Source organism: Nerophis ophidion, linkage group LG11, assembly GCF_033978795.1.
Source record: "Nerophis ophidion isolate RoL-2023_Sa linkage group LG11, RoL_Noph_v1.0, whole genome shotgun sequence".
Taxonomy (NCBI): Eukaryota; Metazoa; Chordata; class Actinopteri; order Syngnathiformes; family Syngnathidae; genus Nerophis; species Nerophis ophidion.
In genome coordinates, this window is record NC_084621.1 from 5013024 (window position 1) to 5032247 (window position 19224).

The 19224-nt window shown below is 38.8% G+C and overlaps 1 protein-coding gene across 1 annotated transcript in view; it reads right to left on the reverse strand.

Moving 5' to 3' along the window:
- Positions 1–705: 705 nt before the first annotated feature.
- The window catches only part of ascc3 (activating signal cointegrator 1 complex subunit 3), a 165214-nt gene continuing 146695 nt past the window's right edge, over positions 706–19224 (reverse strand). The window contains exons 38-42 of the mRNA XM_061914964.1: positions 10157–10308; positions 8145–8295; positions 5913–6119; positions 4448–4623; positions 706–4328 (exon numbers count right to left, since the gene is read on the reverse strand). Of these exons, the coding sequence (XP_061770948.1) occupies positions 4205–4328; positions 4448–4623; positions 5913–6119; positions 8145–8295; positions 10157–10308 (810 nt within the window). The 3' untranslated portion in view covers positions 706–4204. The remainder of the gene's footprint in view (positions 4329–4447; positions 4624–5912; positions 6120–8144; positions 8296–10156; positions 10309–19224) is intronic.

A 19224-nucleotide genomic window follows, 5' to 3' on the forward strand; every position in this document is an offset into this window, starting at 1 on the left:
GATTACAAGACCGAAATAAACTTATTTCATTCATTCATTTTAAAGAATACTATGATTACAGTTTTGTACTGTGAAATATCAGTTCATTGCTGTGCAATACAAGGATATCATCATTTTTTAATCATTGGTTGAATTTTACAGTATATTTTGGTTTCATTATTTTACTGTAGAAAAATACTGTCAAAGACTAATTTTTCCAGTGAATATGCTTATTTGACTGACATAATAAGTACTTTCGATGTCCCCTAATGTAATTACAATTGGAGATAAATAGCAGGGATTGGGTGCATCAATTATTGCATTTTTTTTTTGTATAAGGGAAGTTATTTTAAAAACATTAAACAAAGTTGCCAGGCCACAGAAAGTTGATAATGGTGGAAAATTGCCAAAACCACAATAACTCTTCTTTCCCCCTTGTTTGGCTGCACTAATGGGATCCAGCTTGCCGAGTAAATCAGGGTGGCTGCATTATTTACGCTACGGGCTTTAACTCCACGTTTACTGATAATCACAGCACCTCTCTGGCAAGCATGAGGGTCGAAAAAAAGACCCCAGAACTCCACGTGCAGACTGAACCAAGATACGCTGAAACCTTTCATATTTACTACACAATGTAGTAATGGACATTTCAACTTAAACGTGATGTGTTTCAGTTTAGAGAAAACCAACCTCACTTTAATTCGAATGAATACGACAACTTTCACATTCTTTGCAACAGATGCATTTATAAAACAAATACACTGTAATTACCAAAGATCAGCATAAAACACCATACTTTATGCCCAAAAACCTGCTTTTAAACCTCATTGTGATAAGGCTGCATAAAAGCATATATATATAAATATATATATACATAAACAGCAAATTACTATATTTAATCCAGCCTGCCAAACTTTTCCAAATGTTTTATTTTTTATCTTTAACATCAAAGCCATGGACGGGACTGGATCCCAGGCCCAAAATGAGAAATAAATCCAGCAGCGCTGAACTAAAACCGTGCAGCTGTCAGCTTGTAGTCCAGCTTGTCTCTTAGGGTGTCGAGCATTGAGGTTTACACAACATCCTACAGCACAGCCAGCTGGCATCAGTTACATTTGCAAATGCTATCTCCAAATGACAGTAAATCTTCAGCTTTCAAAGTCTTTCTATACTGAAGCCAAGGTTTCTGTTCTTTCCAGTGATTACCGTCCATCAGTCATTTACAGTAGGTTTGTCGCATTTTTGCTGGATCCAGACAGGAATGTATAGGGTTCAAAATTATTTTTTATATTGTGATATTTGCACCAGCTCCGATGCCAGAAAAATATCCTTTGGTTTGCAAACAATATATTTTTTAGACCTATTAGGTCAAATTGCATAATTTCCCATGGCACTCATTGTACATGTTCATCATTTCTGTGAGACTTTTGCTGTAATTAATGCTATAGGTCAATCAATCAATCAATCAATGTTTACTTATATAGCCCTAAATCACTAGTGTCTCAAAGGGCTGCACAAACCACTACGACATCCTCGGTAGGCCCACATAAGGGCAAGGAAAACTCACACCCAGTGGGACGTCGGTGACAATGATGACTATGAGAAACCTTGGAGAGGAGGAAAGCAATGGATGTCGAGCGGGTCTAACATGATACTGTGAAAGTTCAATCCATAATGGATCCGACACAGTCGCGAGAGTCCAGTCCAAAGCGGATCCAACACAGCAGCGAGAGTGCCGTTTACAGCGGAGCCAGCAGGAAACCATCCCAAGCGGAGCCGGATCAAATAATACTGATGGGTCAAACGATACTGACGCATCGATGCCTTATAACAGTGGTCCCCAACCACCAGGCCGCAGAATAATTTTTTCTAAAAAAAAAAATAAAACAATTAAATCAACATAAAAAACACAATATACACTTACAAATAGTGCAATAACCACAAAAAACTCCCCTTTTTCATGACAAAAACGTCCCTTTTTCATGACAAAGAAGAAAAAAAAAAAAAAAAGGACACCCCCCCCAGGCCTGGGGACAAATTTTTAAGCGTTGATCGGTCCGCGGATACAAAAAGGTTGGGGACCACTGCCTTATAACACACGAGTTCGAAGCCTCGATGTGTGCGTCACTTTAAGGACAAAAAATGTGACCGATTGGCTGCTGTGCAGAGTACCAGACTGAGTTTAAAAAAACACACTTATTTCGGTCCTGAGTGACATCTCGTACTAAATAATATTAGTTTTAGTCACTATCATTGATCTAAATTGAACTAAGAAAAAAAAAACAACAATTAAAAAATAAATGTAACTTAAAAAATTAACATAAAAAATACAAAATGTGGTAAGGTAAAAGTTCTTCTATTTTTTACTATTTGGCTCATTAATCAGAGTTATTATACACATCTAATATTCCTTTCTGCACAACTATTCATTAAAAAAAACAAACAAACAAAAACCTTAGATTTCCTAACTGCTATTTTAATTGCGGAATAAATGTAGTGACTTTTATAATCCCGCAGATGGCGGATGACCATAATGAAACACCAACACAGTACCTGTGCAGTGTCAATGCAGATAGTTAGTGTGCCACACACTCACTGAGGCGTCGCTAGTCGGTCTTTGGTCAGCGGGTGCATGTGTAGGGGGAACTTGCACATGACCTTGTCAGGGACAACAGTCTCTAAAAGTCAGAATTGAATTAAATAGCATTTTAGTCCATTTCAGTTTGACGTGACATCATGTTTTTTTTCTACATGTTTAGGTGCATCTGCAAAAGAGATACACCCTGGATAGCAATTCACAATTCACACTTTGGGCCATTTAGATTCTTCATATTAACGTAACAAGCATGTTAGGCCTAAGAGAAGCTGGAACGGGGATTGTTTCTTGCACCAAACTGTTTTTAACAAGTACTTTTGGAGCTTTGGTCAGGTATGTGAGGTGCAGGAAAGAGTCTTGCATTTATCTCAAACGTTACCTTCTCTTCTCTTCTTACCGCAATCCCTACCAATCAACTTGTGTCCCTGATTACCGTATTTTTCGGACTGTAAGTCGCAGTTTTTTTTCATAGTTTGGCATATGCTCCGGAGCGACTTGTGTGAAATTATTAACACGTTACCGTAAAATATCAAATAATATTATTTATCTAATTCGCCGAAGGAAATGTCAGCAATCGTCACACACACGTCAGCCAATAAAAATTCGGCGGGGGAGGGTCATGGCAGAAGTGCATTGTGGGTCATGGGATGCTAACTGCTATATGTTACCATGAATTGATTAACGTGGACCCCGACTTAAACAAGTTGAAAAACTTATTGGGGTGTTACCATTTAGTGGTCAATTGTACGGAATATGTACTGTACTGTGCAATCTACTAATAAAAGTATCAATCAATCAATTATATATAAAATGGATCCTTTCAACGTTGGGGGAAACTTATAAAAACTGAGAAGGGCTGAACAAAAATGGCACCGAAAGGGAAATCATGTACTGTAGATTACAAGATGGACGTAGTGAAATATGCAGCAGAAAACGACAAGAGGAAGCGGCGCATACCTTTGGAGTTGGCAGAGTTGTTTAGAAGCAACATCGAGGTAGAAGATTTCATGGGATTTATCGATTAGGAGTGACAGATTGTTTGGTAAAGGTATAGCATGTTCTATGTGTTATAGTTATTTGAATGACTCTTACCATAATATGTTAGGTTAACATAGCAGTTGGTTATTTATGCCTCATATTCAGCCTGTTGTTCACTATTCTTTATTTATTTTAAACTGCCTTACATCTGAGGTCCTCTCCAAGGTTTCTCATAGTCAGCATTGTCACTGGCGTCCCACTGGATGTGAATTCTCCCTGCCCACTGGGTGTGAGTTTTCCTTGCCCTTTTGTGGGTTCTTCCGAGGATGTCGTAGTCGTAATGATTTGTGCAGTCCTTTGAGACATTTGTGATTTGGGGCTACATAAATAAACATTGATTGATTGAAATGTCTATTCTTGGTGTTGGATTTTATCAAATAAATTTCCTCCAAAAATGCGACTTATACTCCAGTACGACGTATATATGTTTTTTTCCTTCTTTATTATGCATTTTCTGCCGGTGCGACTTATACTCCGGAGCGACTTATAATCCGAAAAATACGGTAAGTATAAAAAAAGATCCAGATTTAAGAAAACAATGATGTGAAAATGTGTTGACTGGTCTGTTCTGATGGTGATGAAATGTGTCATCTAGTCCGCGACCTCAGTGTTGACCTGGGCAGCAATGCTAGCAGGTGTCACATTGAGGTAAATGTCATATTGTTGGTCCAGACCCAGGTAGCTGTCACTCATCAAGTAGAGTGTGTAGATACACCTGAAAGCACAATGCAAATTGTTGGAGGGGGGGCACTGATGGAATCCTAAGTGATTTGAGAGTACATGCAAACTATGTTCGTGAAGGTCTTTACGGCTTCCCTCAGAACTGAACCTTACTTTCCAACATTCTCTGGTGTGTAGAAGGCAATGGACACGTTAGTGTGGTTGCGCACATATCCCACTCGTTTGACCGCCAGCAGGGTCTTGTGGTCTACTTCGCCGATGACCAGGAACCAGCCTTCATCTTTGACCTTAGGGAACCTTGGAGCCTGAGCCTTATTGTCCTGCTTCCTCTGTAAACACAAGGACACAAGACATGGACTTATTTTTATTGTCATTCAAATTTGAACTTTACAGTACAGATAAGAACGAAATGTCGTTGTATTAGCGTGTCGTAACGCAGGATAAAAGAGCAATAAGGTGCAGAGTGTTTGTATTTACAAAAGAAGGTGCATATATAAATAGATTAATGTACGAATAAATATATTGCACTTTAGCATGTGCATCCATGTTTACGGATGTATGTTATATTGTCTTTATAAATACAGTGGGGCAAAAAAGTATTTAGTCAGCCAGCGATTGTGCAAGTTCTCCCACTTAAAATGATGACAGAGGTCTGTAATTTTCATCATAGGTACACTTCAACTGTGAGGGACAGAATGTGGAAAAAAAATCCAGGAATTTTAAAGAATTTATTTGTAAATTATGGTGGAAAATAAGTATTTGGTCAACCATTCAAAGCTCTCACTGATGGAAGGAGGTTTTGGCTCGAAATCTCACGATACATGGCCCCATTCATTCTTTCCTTAACTTGAATCAATCGTCCTGTCCCCTTAGCAGAAAAACAGCCCCAAAGCATGATGTTTCCACCCCCATGCTTCACAGTAGGTATGGTGTTCTTGGGATGCAACTCAGTATTCTTCTTCCTCCAAAGACAACGAGTTGAGTTTATACCAAAAAGTTCTATTTTGGTTCCATTTGACCACATGACATTCTCCCAATCCTCTGCTGTATCATCCATGTATCCATTTTGGTATAAACTCAAATCGTGGTGTTTGGAGGAAGAAAAATACAGAGTTGCATCCCAAGAACACCACACCTACTGTGAAGCATGGGGGTGGAAACATCATGCTTTGGGGCTGTTTTTCTGCTAAGGGGACAGGACGATTGATCCGTGTTAAGGAAAGAATGAATGGGGCCATGTATCGTGAGATTTTGAGCCAAAACCTTCTTCCATCAGTGAGAGCTTTGAATGGTTGACCAAATACTTATTTTCCACCATAATTTACAAATAAATTATTTAAAATTCCTACAATGTGAATTCCTGGATTTTTTTTCCAAATTCTGTCTCTCACAGTTGAAGTGTAACTATGATGAAAATTACAGACCTCTATCATCATTTTAAGTGGGAGAACTTGCACAATCGGTGGCTGACTAAATACTTTTTTGCCCCACTGTATGTCTTTATACAACTCTTCTGAGTTGGGATAACTCTCCAGCAGTACTGTACTCGTCAGTGTGTCTAAATCAAAAGTCTTTTCTGTGCAATATTCACTTTAGAGTTGACAACAACAATACTTACCCTCTGTTGGCCCATGTTGATGCGTCGAAGTGTCACTTGCAAAACATACTCTTGGTCAGCATGAACTTCCAGCCAGTTGCGTTCCTCCCTCAGGTTGGCTGCCGCTGCAGGCAGGGGGCGCTCTGTTTGTTCCTGGTTCTCTTCCCACCAACCCTTCACACTCAACCCCACCTCTAGTACTGGCAGATGGCTGAGGAAGGCCCATGCCTGACCAGGGAGAAACGAGAGAGTCAAAAGAGTTGAATTGTCGGTACCACAGCGGGTTCAAAACTACAATAATGATGTGTGATAAGGCCTAAAATCTATATTGTGATGTGTGTTGCAGCATAATAATATATTATTTGGCATACAAATGATAAAAGAACCATTTCAAAACTATTTAAAAAAGGCTGCTAATTTGGCTGCTAATGTATGCGGTAACATATTGCATCATTTACAATTTTGTTTTTCTTCTCACGACTATTATTATTATTATACTTTTCAATGAACACTTTCTGCTGTGACATGGTTGAATCTACACTTAAGTTAAAATATAATCAGCACTTCTGTTCCTGGATAATTTACATTAGTTTAGGGCAGGGGTGCCCACACTTTTTCTGCAGGCGAACTACTTTTGAATTGACCAACTCGAAGGGATCTACCTCATTTATATATATCATTTATATTTATTTCTTTATGAAAGAGACATTTTTGTAAACAAGTTAAATGTGTTTAATGATAATACAAGCATGTGTAACACATATAGATGTCTTTCTTTCACTAAGACAAGAATATAAGTTGGTGTATTACCTGATTCTGATGACTTGCATTGATTGGAATCAGACAGTAATGATGATAACGCCCACATTTTCAAATGGAGGAGAAAAAAAGTTGTCCTTTCTGTACAATACCACATGAAAGTGGTTGGTTTTTGGCATCTAATTCATCCAGCTTCCATACACTTTACAAGAAAAACATTGGCGGCAAATTCCGTAGCTTGCTTGATTGACATTCACGGCACCCGAGGGTCTTGTGAGATGACGCTGGCTGCTGCCAGTTCATTATTATGAAAAAATGACAGAGAGGAAGGCGAGAAACACTTTTTATTTCAACAGACTTTCGCGCCGTCCCTTCCGTCAAAACTCTAAAGGCCGACTGCACATTTCCTATCTTCACAATAAAAGCCCTGTTTCATGCTGCCTGCGCTAACAAAATAAGAACCTCAGAAAGCTGGCGTGCACAAGTGATGTGCACGCCAGCTTTCTGAGGGATCGCTTGTGCACGCCAGTTTTCCGAGACTCTGTATTTAGTTAGCGCAGGCAGCATGAAGCAGGGCTTTTATTGTGAAGATAGGAAATGTGCAGTCGGCCTTTAGAGTTTTGATGCAAGGTACGGCGCGAGAGTCTGTTGAAATAAAAAGTGTTTCTCGCCATCCTCTCGGTCATATTTTCATAATAATGATCTTGCAGCAGCCAGCGTCATCTCACAAGACCCTCCGGTACCGTTTAATGTCATTTAAGTGACGTCTTGGTGAAGATTGATGATCACTAATTTTTAGGTCTATTTTTTTAAAAGCCTGGCTGGAGATCGACTGACACACCCCCCGCGGTCGACTGGTAGCTCGCGATCGACGTAATGGGCACCCCTGGTTTAGGGCATCATTCGAATACTAATAGTTACATCTGTGGTATTGGCCATAGCAATGTTCATACATTTTTGATCACAACTGTAATCTGACATAAACACAAGATAATAGTGTAACTATATCAATTTCTGAATTATTTACTTATTCCGTTTTGTTATATAAAACATTTGTAATATAGTAAAATAACTACACAAAAGCACAACTGCTATTGTAAGCAATAAAAAAGGATTTTTAATAACAAAAAACATCGATCTAATCACTGTATAACTGACGATATACTGATACTATACTTGGTATCTTCAATGTTGATATTTGTATCGATCCGCTGCTGCACATTTCATCATTTAATTAACAAGCCTAATAATGATAAAGGTGGAGAAGTCCAACTAGGCAATGCTGCAGAGCCTGTTGTCATGGTGGAACATTCTCAATACTGCTGCAATTAGCACTTAAATTGGAGCTATGATTGGAAGTATCTGGTACCAAAATGGCAAGACCGCTTATAGTATGACGCTGCAAATGGTAAATGGCTTAAAAAAAAAAAGGAGAATTGTGTATAATTCGATTGAGATGCTGGAGATGATTTGAAATGGGTTTATTATTTTTACCTGGGCAACATGGCTTGACGATAACTCTTGGCCTACGATGGATGCAAAAATGCTGTCCTTTCCATTGCAGGCATTGATCAGCTCGGGGAGTCCATCTATTGGTCCATTGTAGCCTCCTCTGTCTGCCCTCCCCTTACGGTTTGACCATTTTCTACAGCATGAAAAGACATTCAACATGACTGTAAATGGACACTCACGTTAACATCTTTTTAATAGCAAAAGGTGCCATTCACAAATAACATTGGTCGGTTTAATAAAGTGTTTAAAAAAACACAACAGCATCCTATCTTGCCGATTGTATTGTACCATATGTCCCGGCAAGAAATCTGCGTTCAAAGGACTCCGGCTTATTAGTGATTCCTAAAGCCCAAAAAAAGTCTGCGGGCTATAGAGCGTTTTCCGTTCAGGCTCCAGTACGAGTGCAGTTCGAGATGCTACCTCAGTAGAAGCATTTAAGTCTCACCTTAAAACTCATTTGTATACTCTAGCCTTTAAATAGACTCCCTTTTTAGACCAGTTGATCTGCCGTTTCTTTTCTTTTTCTCCTATGTCCCACTCTCCCTTGTGGAGGGGGGTCCGGTCCGATCCGGTGGCCATGTACTGCTTGCCTGTGTATCGGCTGGGGACATCTCTGCGCTGCTGATCCGCCTCCGCTTGGGATGGTTTCCTGCTGGCTCCGCTGTGAACGGGACTCTCGCTGCTGTGTTGGATCCGCTTTGGACTGGACTCTCGCGACTGTGTTGGATCCATTATGGATTGAACTTTCACAGTATCATGTTAGACCCGCTCGACATCCATTGCTTTCCTCCTCTCCAAGGTTCTCATAGTCATCAGTGTCACCGACGTCCCACTGGGTGTGAGTTTTCCTTGCCCTTATGTGGGCCTACCGAGGATGTCGTAGTGGTTTGTGCAGCCCTTTTAGACACTAGTCATTTAAGGCTATATAAGTAAACATTGATTGATTGATTGATTGATTGTTTTCACCTGCATATGTTAAGTGCCAACTGATCTCAATTATGAATGCTAAAAGTTCTAATTTTGTCTTTTTTTGACAATGAAACTCAGTTTTTTTTTTTACTGAAAATAGATAAGAACAGTCAACTGCATATTAGATCTAGTCATAGTTGAACACATAAAAAAAAAAATTAAACTGTTTAAATTCAACCATTTTAAGTAATAAATACATTACATATATATACATTAGTATAAATATAAATTGTTTAATATATAAAATAAATAATATAATATAATTTAATACTAAATATCAATATTTATCTAATTAAACATTACCGAAATGTTTTATTTACATTTCTCAATCAATTATGAACACCCTTTCAAAGGCTGCTTCACCAGTTGGGCATTTGAAATTCTAAAATTTCTTCAGACTTTCTTCCTTTAGTTGTTGAGTGCACTAATGTAATGTCCTCCTCTGTCCTACGGTAATTAGAATCCATCGTCAATTACTAACAGAGTTGCAAACAATTCTGCAAAAACAATCCTAGACTTTTACTTCGATATTCTCAAGTGCAAATTCACACGATTGTCAATGAGGTCCATCATAATAATTTAGGCAAGTAAAAGAAAGTCAATTTACTAGCACAATTCGTCGCAAGGAACTTCAAAGTACTTTACAGAAAGAAAGAAAGCAAATAAAAATAAAATCATCATAAAAACATTCCTAAATAATTCAATTAAAATCAAGGGCCTATTTATAAAATAATTTGAGTTGTCGCATACAAAGTTAATTTAATGACACAATGTAACACTAGTGTCAGTAAGATACACTCAAAAATATTTAACACTCATTGTAAATAGACTTAAAGTTCTTTGCAATTTTTCAAAAAAAAAAAAAAAGTTTGCCACAATGCCGTATTTTTGAACAGTTAAAAATTGTACTTTTCAAAAAAAAAAAAAAAAATGGTTAAAGCTTGAGTGTAACAATGAATTGAAGAATAGTTTTCTCAATGCATTTGCCTGACAAATTCCGATGTTTATTAAATTACGAGGTTTACCTGAACAGGTAGAGGTCCTGCTGTTCCACGTGTGGCAGGGTCAGTAGCGAAGAATCGTGTAGCCACCGGCCTTGGACAATCATCTGCACGAGGTTGCAGATACTTAAAGCTGAAACAAGCCAGCCCTCATTGGCTGCAACATCCAGCAAGGCCTGAGGAGACACGGCAGAAGGATGAGGTGTTTGCATGACAGGAGTTTGAACCAACCTTTCATAGAAAGGGATTACATTTTAAAACAACTTTCGAAAAACCCACCTCTGCCTACAAGCCTTTTTAAAACCTTTGCCCAAGAGATCTGAGTGTACCGTATTTCCTTGAATTGCTGCCGGGGCGCTAATTAATTTAAAACCTCTTCTCACTTACCAAAGGCATGCGGTAAAAGTAAGCGTGCGCTAATTATTTTAAAACCTCTTCTCACTCCGGCACTTACCAAAGGTATGCAGTAAAAATTTGAGTATGATGTAAGCTTGGACCTTAAATCCTATTGAATAGCTCTTAATCTTCTTCCCTTTATGCGACTTCAAATTACCGTACCTGAAATCAGCGTCCTCCATTTTGAAAATGATAACAGGGGAAGTGTCACTCGTGACGTCACGAGTTTGACCAGGCGGTAATACTAAGCATGCGCTAATTATTTTGGGAAGAGAGTTTGACCAGGCAGTAATTCAAGGCAGGCGCATACTATATGCCCTGCGGCAATTCAAGGAAATACGGTATATATTTATACTCTGCATTCAAGTCATTACCTCAGTGATATCAATAATAATATCCTAACGCATGCCAACTTTATCCTGTATTTGCTTATAGGTAAATTGACTTTCACTTTGTCATAAAATGTTATTCAAATATTTTGTTTATCATGGGTGCACTAGCAGTGTGGTTCTCAACTTTTTTTCAGTGATGTCCCCCCTGTGAACATTGTTTTAATTCAAGTACCCCCTAATCAGAGTAAAGCATTTCTGGTTGAAAAAAAGTGATAAAGAAGAAAAATAAAGCACTATGTCATCAGTTTCTGATTTATTAAATTGTATAACAGTGCAAAATATTGCTCATTTGTAGTGGTCTTTCTTGAACTATTTGGAAAAAAAGATATAAATAAAAGTAAAAACTTGTTGAAAAATAAACAAGTGATTCAATTATAAATAAAGATTTCTACACATAGAAGTAATCATCAACTTAAAGTGCCCTCTTTGGGGATTGTAATAGAGATCCATCTGGATTCATGAAAAATTTCTTCACAAAAAAATACATCTTTAATATCAATATTTATGAAACATGTCCACAAAAAATCTATCTGTCAACACTGAATATTGCATTTTTTTCCCCACACTTTATGAACTTACATTCATATTTTGTTGAAGTATTATTCAATAAATATATTTATAAAGGATTTTTGAATTGTTGCTATTTTATGAATATTAAATCTCACGTACCCCTTGGCATACCTTCAAGTACCCCCATTTGAGAACCACTGCACTAGCATATGTGGTATTAATTGGTTATAGTATTTGTTATTGTACATTGTTTGACTTTTTTGCATAATCCATTCCATAATGCAATCCCACATACTGATACACTAAAGATTTTAAGTGTTGTATGCGAATAAAAATGTTTTATTTGTTCATAAAGTTATATTTATCCTATTTTGTTGAGAAACAATGTTGTATATTCTTGGGTAGAATGTTATAGTTTGCTTTGTGCATAATTTTAGCATTTTGGAAATGCATCATCATTGAATTAAAATATTTTTGATTAAATGCACCTGGGGATAGGTTGATTGGCAACACTAAATTGGCCCTAGTGTGTGAATGTTGTCTGTCTATCTGTGTTGGCCCTGCGATGAGGTGGCGACTTGTCCAGGGTGTACGCCGCCTTCCGCCCGATTGTAGCTGAGATAGGCGCCAGCGCCCCCCGTCACCCCGAAAGGGAATAAGCGGTAGAAAATGGATGGATGGATGGATAAATAAAGGATTTGAATGTTATCTGTATCCGACATAATGTATTTTTTTAACTGACCCTTAGTGAGGTGTTTTTTGGTCAAGAACATATTTAGCTTTATTCATTATTGAATCATATATTTCATGGGAGTTCCAGTTCATTTGATCATTTATTATTACTCTAAAGAATTGTATTTCCTTTACCCTGTCAATGATTACGCTGTCTATTTGTATTTGTTTGTTTTATCTTCTGCTGTTACCGAATACCATTTAGTTTTTACTGGGATTCTTTGTCTGTTTTTATCAATTTCTTTCATTTATAAATTCTTCTTTTATTAGTATAAGCTTTTTCTGTTCTCTGCTGAACAAAATGGGGTCATATTATCCATAAATAGTATTAGGTTTAAGTCCTTTGTAACTTTAAAAATCCATCCATCCATCCATCTTCTTCCGCTTATCCGAGGTCAGGTCGCGGGGGCAGCAGCCTAAGCAGGGAAGCCCAGACTTCCCTCTCCCCAGCCACTTCGTCTAGCTCTTCCCGGGGGATCCCGAGGCGTTCCCAGGCCAGCCGGGAGACATAGTCTTCCCAACGTGTCCTGGGTCTTCCCCGTGGCCTCCTACCGGTTGGACGTGCCCTAAACACCTCCCTAGGGAGGCGTTCGGGTGGCATCCTGACCAGATGCCCGAACCACCTCATCTGGCTCCTCTCGATGTGGAGGAGCAGCGGCTTTACTTTGAGTTCCTCCCGGATGGCAGAGCTTCTCACCCTATCTCTAAGGGAGAGCCCCGCCACACAGCGGAGGAAACTCATTTGGGCCGCTTGTACCCATGATCTTATCCTTTCGGTCATGACCCAAAGCTCATGACCATAGGTGAGGATGGGAACGTAGATCGACCGGTAAATGGAGAGCTTTGCCTTCCGGCTCAGCTCCTTCTTCACCACAACGGATCGGTACAACGTCCGCATTACTGAAGACGCCGCACCGATCCGCCTGTCGATCTCACGATCCACTCTTCCCCCACTCGTGAACAAGACTCCTAGGTACTTGAACTCCTCCACTTGGGGCAGGGTCTCCTCCCCAACCCGGAGATGGCACTCCACCCTTTTCCGGGAGAGAACCATGGACTCGGATTTGGAGGTGCTGATTTCTCATTCCGGCCGCTTCACACTTTTTTTTAAAAAACTTTTTTAAAATGTCCTTTATATAGAGATTGAACAATTTTGGTCCCAGCATTGATCCTTGGGGTACGCCACACTATATATTTAGTGCTGTAGACGTGTGTACGCCTGTTGGTTAAGTAGCTTCTTACCAAATTTAAGACCCACCCATTCGATGCCATACCGTTGTAATTTGTTAATTAAGATATTATGATTACGGATATTGGTAGGATTTGTCGTTTAGGAGGAGGATTGTGTACTAGAGAGTGAATAGACGATTATAGGGCTGATGTGTTGCTCGGACTTGATGTGGCTGATTTTTTTTGTATATATTGGAGCTTTTCCAAGATTTTGCTCAGTACATCAGCCAAGGAGTCTGAAAGTAATGGCAGCAGTCTGGAGATGTTTTTGAGGGGTTACAAAGCCAATTGAGTAAATAATGCAATGTGTGACCATAATAAGCGGGTGGAGTCATGCAGGATAATACTTGGGTTCTAATCCCATACGGACTAACCAGATAGAAAACTGACCAAAGGATGACGATTTCTTCCCGTCTTTTCAAAAAACATACCGTGCACCCTGATCCATTTCATTCTATTACAACCTCAGAATTGGGTAATAACAGCGTTGAATTCTTACATTTACCCACTCTTGGAATTTTGATTAATAGTTAAATAAAACAAAGCAATATTACCTCAATTAAAAGCGACACATACATTATGTGCCATTCCAGTATACAGCAGCAAGAAGCTCAAAGAGGTAACCACACTCACTGGCAGTATGACTCCCAGATACACGGTATGGAAAATTACAAGCACATGTACATATGTACAACCACAAAAACATGCCCCAGGGTGTGGAGAATGGCTTACATACGTCCTGACATGGTCCAAAATGCAAAAGATGCAGAATAAACGAGAAATTTGTTATAAATTGCATTAAAAAATGTTGGACAAAGTTATTGTAAGATGATAAAAGTGTTGCACACTATGAATAACTAAAAAAACTGCTCAATAGTACAGTGGAAGAGTGGTGAGTGGTGCAGACAGCAATTGTGTTCCTAAAAAAAAAGAGGTTTAAAGTGTGTGGGAAATAATGATCTAATCCCCTGCGGATTTGGTAAGATTACTTACTCCTTTATAAAGACATGAGCAGTTATTATCATTCTTATAGTTTTCTTTAACAAAAGGTCATGACTTCTGTAAAAGGATATACAGTAAGGATATCATTCTTAAAACAATCAAATATGATTACGAATCGATTATAGATTTGAAACGATTCTTGAACTGTATTATTTGGTATAGATAGTATAATAAAACCTCCTCAAAACTGGTAAGAGGTTAAAAAAGTTCCTCTTGGCTGTGGAAGAATGACCTTGAAGTGCAGTGAGTAAGTGTTCCTTGAGAATAAACTTGATTTTTAAAATCCAATCCAATCCACTTTATTTATATAGCACATTTAAACAACAATAACGTTTCCAAAGTGCTGCACAGCCATGTTAAAAACAATTGTAAAAAAAAATGATAATAATAAAAAAAAAAAAAAAAATATATATTATGTTCCACCAATGACTGAATAAAAACAAAAAATAAAAAAATGTTACTTTCGATTTTTGGAAATTAAAAATCGATTTAGAATCCGAATAAATCAGAACTGCGATTAAGATGGGTTTTTGTGTCCCCGTGAAGGGTGAAAAACGGCTTAAAATTAGGAATGCAGTTAAAAATAAATTAAATTTCAACAAATAAATAAAAAAAACAATAAAGGCAAATACTTCTGAAATGTAAAACAAGAGTGTTTAAGACTCTTGGGCATTTATAAACCATTATTGTCATTGTATTGTTTTGAAATCTAAATGAAGTGAATTGTGAAGTGAATTATATTTATATAGCGCTTTTCTCTAGTGACTCAAAGCGCTTTACATAGTGAAACCCAATATCTAAGTTACATTTAAAACCAGTGTGGGTGGCACTGGGAGCAGGTGGGTAAAGTGTCTTGCCCAAGGACACAACGGCAGTGACTAGGATGGCGGAGGCGGGAATCGAACCTGCAACCCTCAAGTTGCTGACACGGCCACTCTACCAACCGAGCTATACCGCCCCCCAAAAAATGATCGTCTTTGCATTGTGGACCACTGTATCCATTTGAAGTGAAATTACCATGGAGTGAGAATTTACAAGTTTTTCTTCTTCCCACTCATTTTTAAGTTGACCTCATCAAGTCGCAAAAATATTTATATTTTTGTCTATTTAATATAAGACAAAGATGTAAATGTGGATGTTGTACTTATGTTGTAAATATTGTATATACTGTATCCCATCAAAATAAACAAACAAATGAAATAAAAATAACAGATGTTAGTAAAAATGTAATTAATTATTAAACATTATACAGAAGCCATCATTAAGAATGATATTAACTTATTATTTCCACACCATTGCTTTTCTGCCGATTCCTCTTGTTTTCACAGTATTTGGTAGAGATTAGGTCAGGGGTCGGGAACCTTTTTGGCTGAGAGAACCAAAAAGCCAAATATTTTAACATTTATTTCCGTAAGAGCCATATAATATTTTTTTTAACACTGAACCCAACTAAACACGTGCATTTTTAAGTAAGACCAATTTTTCTAGAGTATAATAGGTCTCTTATTCTTTGTAATAACATTATTATTCTGAAGCTAACTGTGGAGGGGGGCGTGGCCTGCTGGCCTGCAGTGATCTGGGGTGTGCCAGGACCGGCCTCTAAAATCAGCCACAGCTGCGTAAATGACCCACCTGGGCCTTGTTATCTAATCACCTGTCGCTCTGTTATAAGCAGCAGCCAGGAAGAGAGATGTGGTTGGGGCTGGAGCCAGAGTGCGAGTAAAAACGAAAGAGCAAAAGACAATTGCTGGAAAGTAACCGAGAGACTTATTGAAAAATAAAACAATATTGTAACCCTGAAACAGGCTCTCATGTCGGTGCTTGATGGTCTGCAGAACCCCAAGGAAGGCAAGCCCCACACTAATAAATAATAAATGAATAACTTCTTACCATTAACGCAACTTCTTGAACAGGTGTGGTAGGAAACGGATGGATGGATTAAAAATGCTTGACAATGTTTTATATTTTGAACATCATTTTTAACACTGTGATTACAAGTGGAATTATTCATTACTTATCTTGTTAAGCAATGTCAGCTAAGATTTATCCGAGAGCCAGATGTAGTCATCAAAACAGCCACATCTGGCTCCCGAGCCATAGGTTCCCTACCCCTGGTAGTACCAAAATGTATTTCGATACTTTTTGATATTTTATGAATAAAAAGAACCACAAAATATGGAATTACTGACTATATTTTATTGTAAATGTTTAACATTAAACATACGTTTCTTATTGCATTGAAAGAACAGTTTTGGCATTAAATAGTGAACATATAAGACAACTTCTGTTTTAGTAGTAAGTAAACGAGTTACAAAGGCTCCTAATCTGGCTGCTGACATATGCAGTAACATAATGTGTCATTTGTCATTGTATTATTTTGTCAAAATTATGAGGGAGAATCAGTAGAAAATTGATTATTAATCTATTTGTTAATTTACTGTTAGTATCTGGTTATTTCTCTTTTAACATGTTCTATCTGCACTTCTGTTCAAATGAAATATGCACCTGTTCTTCTGTTGTTTGGATGCTTTACATTAGTTATGGGTGATACCAGAAATTTGGATATCGATCTGGTACACAGTAGTTTAAAATCTCGTTGTAATCACTGTAGCTTGGACAGGGCCTTTGTACTTGATATCGTTACAATCGATATATGTGTAGACACACCCTATTGTTTACATTAAGGAGCGCTATCTTGCTGTTAGCAGTTAGCTATTGTACCCTCCTACGGTGTGTAGTGAAGAATGTTTAGCCATTCCTCATCCTGGAGGGAGGATATTTGTAAGAAACATACTTTATTTGTCGCCATGGAGGCGAGGATTAGTGATTTAGAAGAAGCTAAAACACTACGGTGAGACGTTAACCGCTAGCTAGCTACTTGCTAGCTATGTGTTAAAGGCCTACTAAAAGCCAGTCTGATAGTTTATATATCAATGATGAAATATTAACATTGCAACACATGCCAATACGGCCGGATTAGTTTACTAAATTGCAATTTTAAATTTCCCGCGAGGTATCCTGTTGAAAACGTCGCGGAATGATGACGCTTATGTTGATGGGTGCTTGTGACGTTATTGGTTGGAGCAGACATTTCAGCCCAGCACCACTCACGGCTAAATGTCGTCTCTTTTCATCACTTAATTACACAGTATTTTGGACATCTGTGTTGCTGAATCTTTTGCAATTTGTTCAATTAATAATGGAGACTATAAAGAAGAATGCTGTTGGTGGAAAGCTGTGGATTGCAGCTGCCTTTAGCAACCGAAACACAGCCGGTGTTTCTTTGTTTGTTGTGAAGCTTTAACACAGAGCGGTCAAGGGAACATGTTTCTCTACCACATGTCAACCAATTGTGATATTAAGTCGGCTCTTACCGGAGACTTCAGCGGATTATGCGACCTCCTCCTGCAGCTGTCAAAAAGGCAGCTGTGATATTGGCTCCTCCATTGGCTTCTCTCAGAGATACTGGCGTTCACCACAGCCCTCCGACTTTCAGGTATGACTTTATAATCTCACTAAAACATTATTAACACAATAAGCAGATAAGGGATTTTCCAGAATTATCCTAGTAAATGTGTCTAATAACATCTGACTTTTTTAGTGGTTCACTTTAACTTTCCTCATTCACAAATCTTTCATCCTCGCTCAAATTAATAGGGAAATCGTCGCTTTCTCGGTCCGAATTGGTCCTGCTGCTGGAGGCTATAATTATAAACAATGTGAGAAGCCCTACAACCCGTGACGTCAGGCGCACATAGTCTACTACTTCCAGTACAGGCAAGGCTTTTTTATTAGCGACCAAAAGTTGCGAACTTTATCGTCGATGTTTTCTACTAAATCCTTTCAGCAAAAATATGGCAATATGGCGAAATGATCAAGTATGAAACATAGAATGGACCTGCTATCCCCGTTTAAATAAGAACATCTCATTTCAGTAGGCCTTTAAAGCACTGCTTGCTGAGCAACGCTTTGACAGTCATAGCTCCACCTTAATCGTTAGGTTTAAGGCCAAAATACGTCCATTTTCCCTCTTCTGTCTTTACATTGTTTCTGCTTGCAAGTGATGTGTGTGTTGACTAAAACGTACCGCGGCTTGTATGGCAACATTGTAACCACAGCACACGTCATCCATCTATCCATTTTCTACCGCCTGTCCTGTTCGGGGTCGCTTGAGCATATCTCAGCTGCATTCGGGCAGAGGGCGGAGTACACCCTGGACAAGTCGCCACCTCATCGCAGGGCCAACACAGATAGACAGACAACATTCACACTCACATTCACACACTAGGGCTGATTTAGTATTGCCAATCAACTTATCAATCAATCAATCAATGTTTATTTATATAGCCCCAAATCAAAAATGTCTCAAAGGACTGCACAAATCATTACGACTACAACATCCTCGGAAGAACCCACAAAAGGGCAAGGAAAACTCACACCCAGTGGGCAGGGAGAATTCACATCCAGTGGGACGCCAGTGACAATGCTGACTATGAGAAACCTTGGAGAGGACCTCAGATGTGGGCAACCCCCCCCCTTTAGGGGACCGAAAGCAATGGATGTCGAGCGGGTCTAACATGATACTGTGAAAGTTCAATCCATAGTGGCTCCAACACAGCCGCGAGAGTTCAGTTCAAGCGGATCCAAGACAGCAGCGAGAGTCCCGTCCACAGGAAACCATCTCAAGCGGATCAGCAGCGTAGAGATGTCCCCAACCGATACAGGCGAGCGGTCCATCCTGGGTCCCGACGAGCGGTCCATCCTTATCCCCAGGTGCATGTTTTTTTTGGCAGTGGGAAGAAGCCGGAGTACCCGGAGGGAACCCACGCA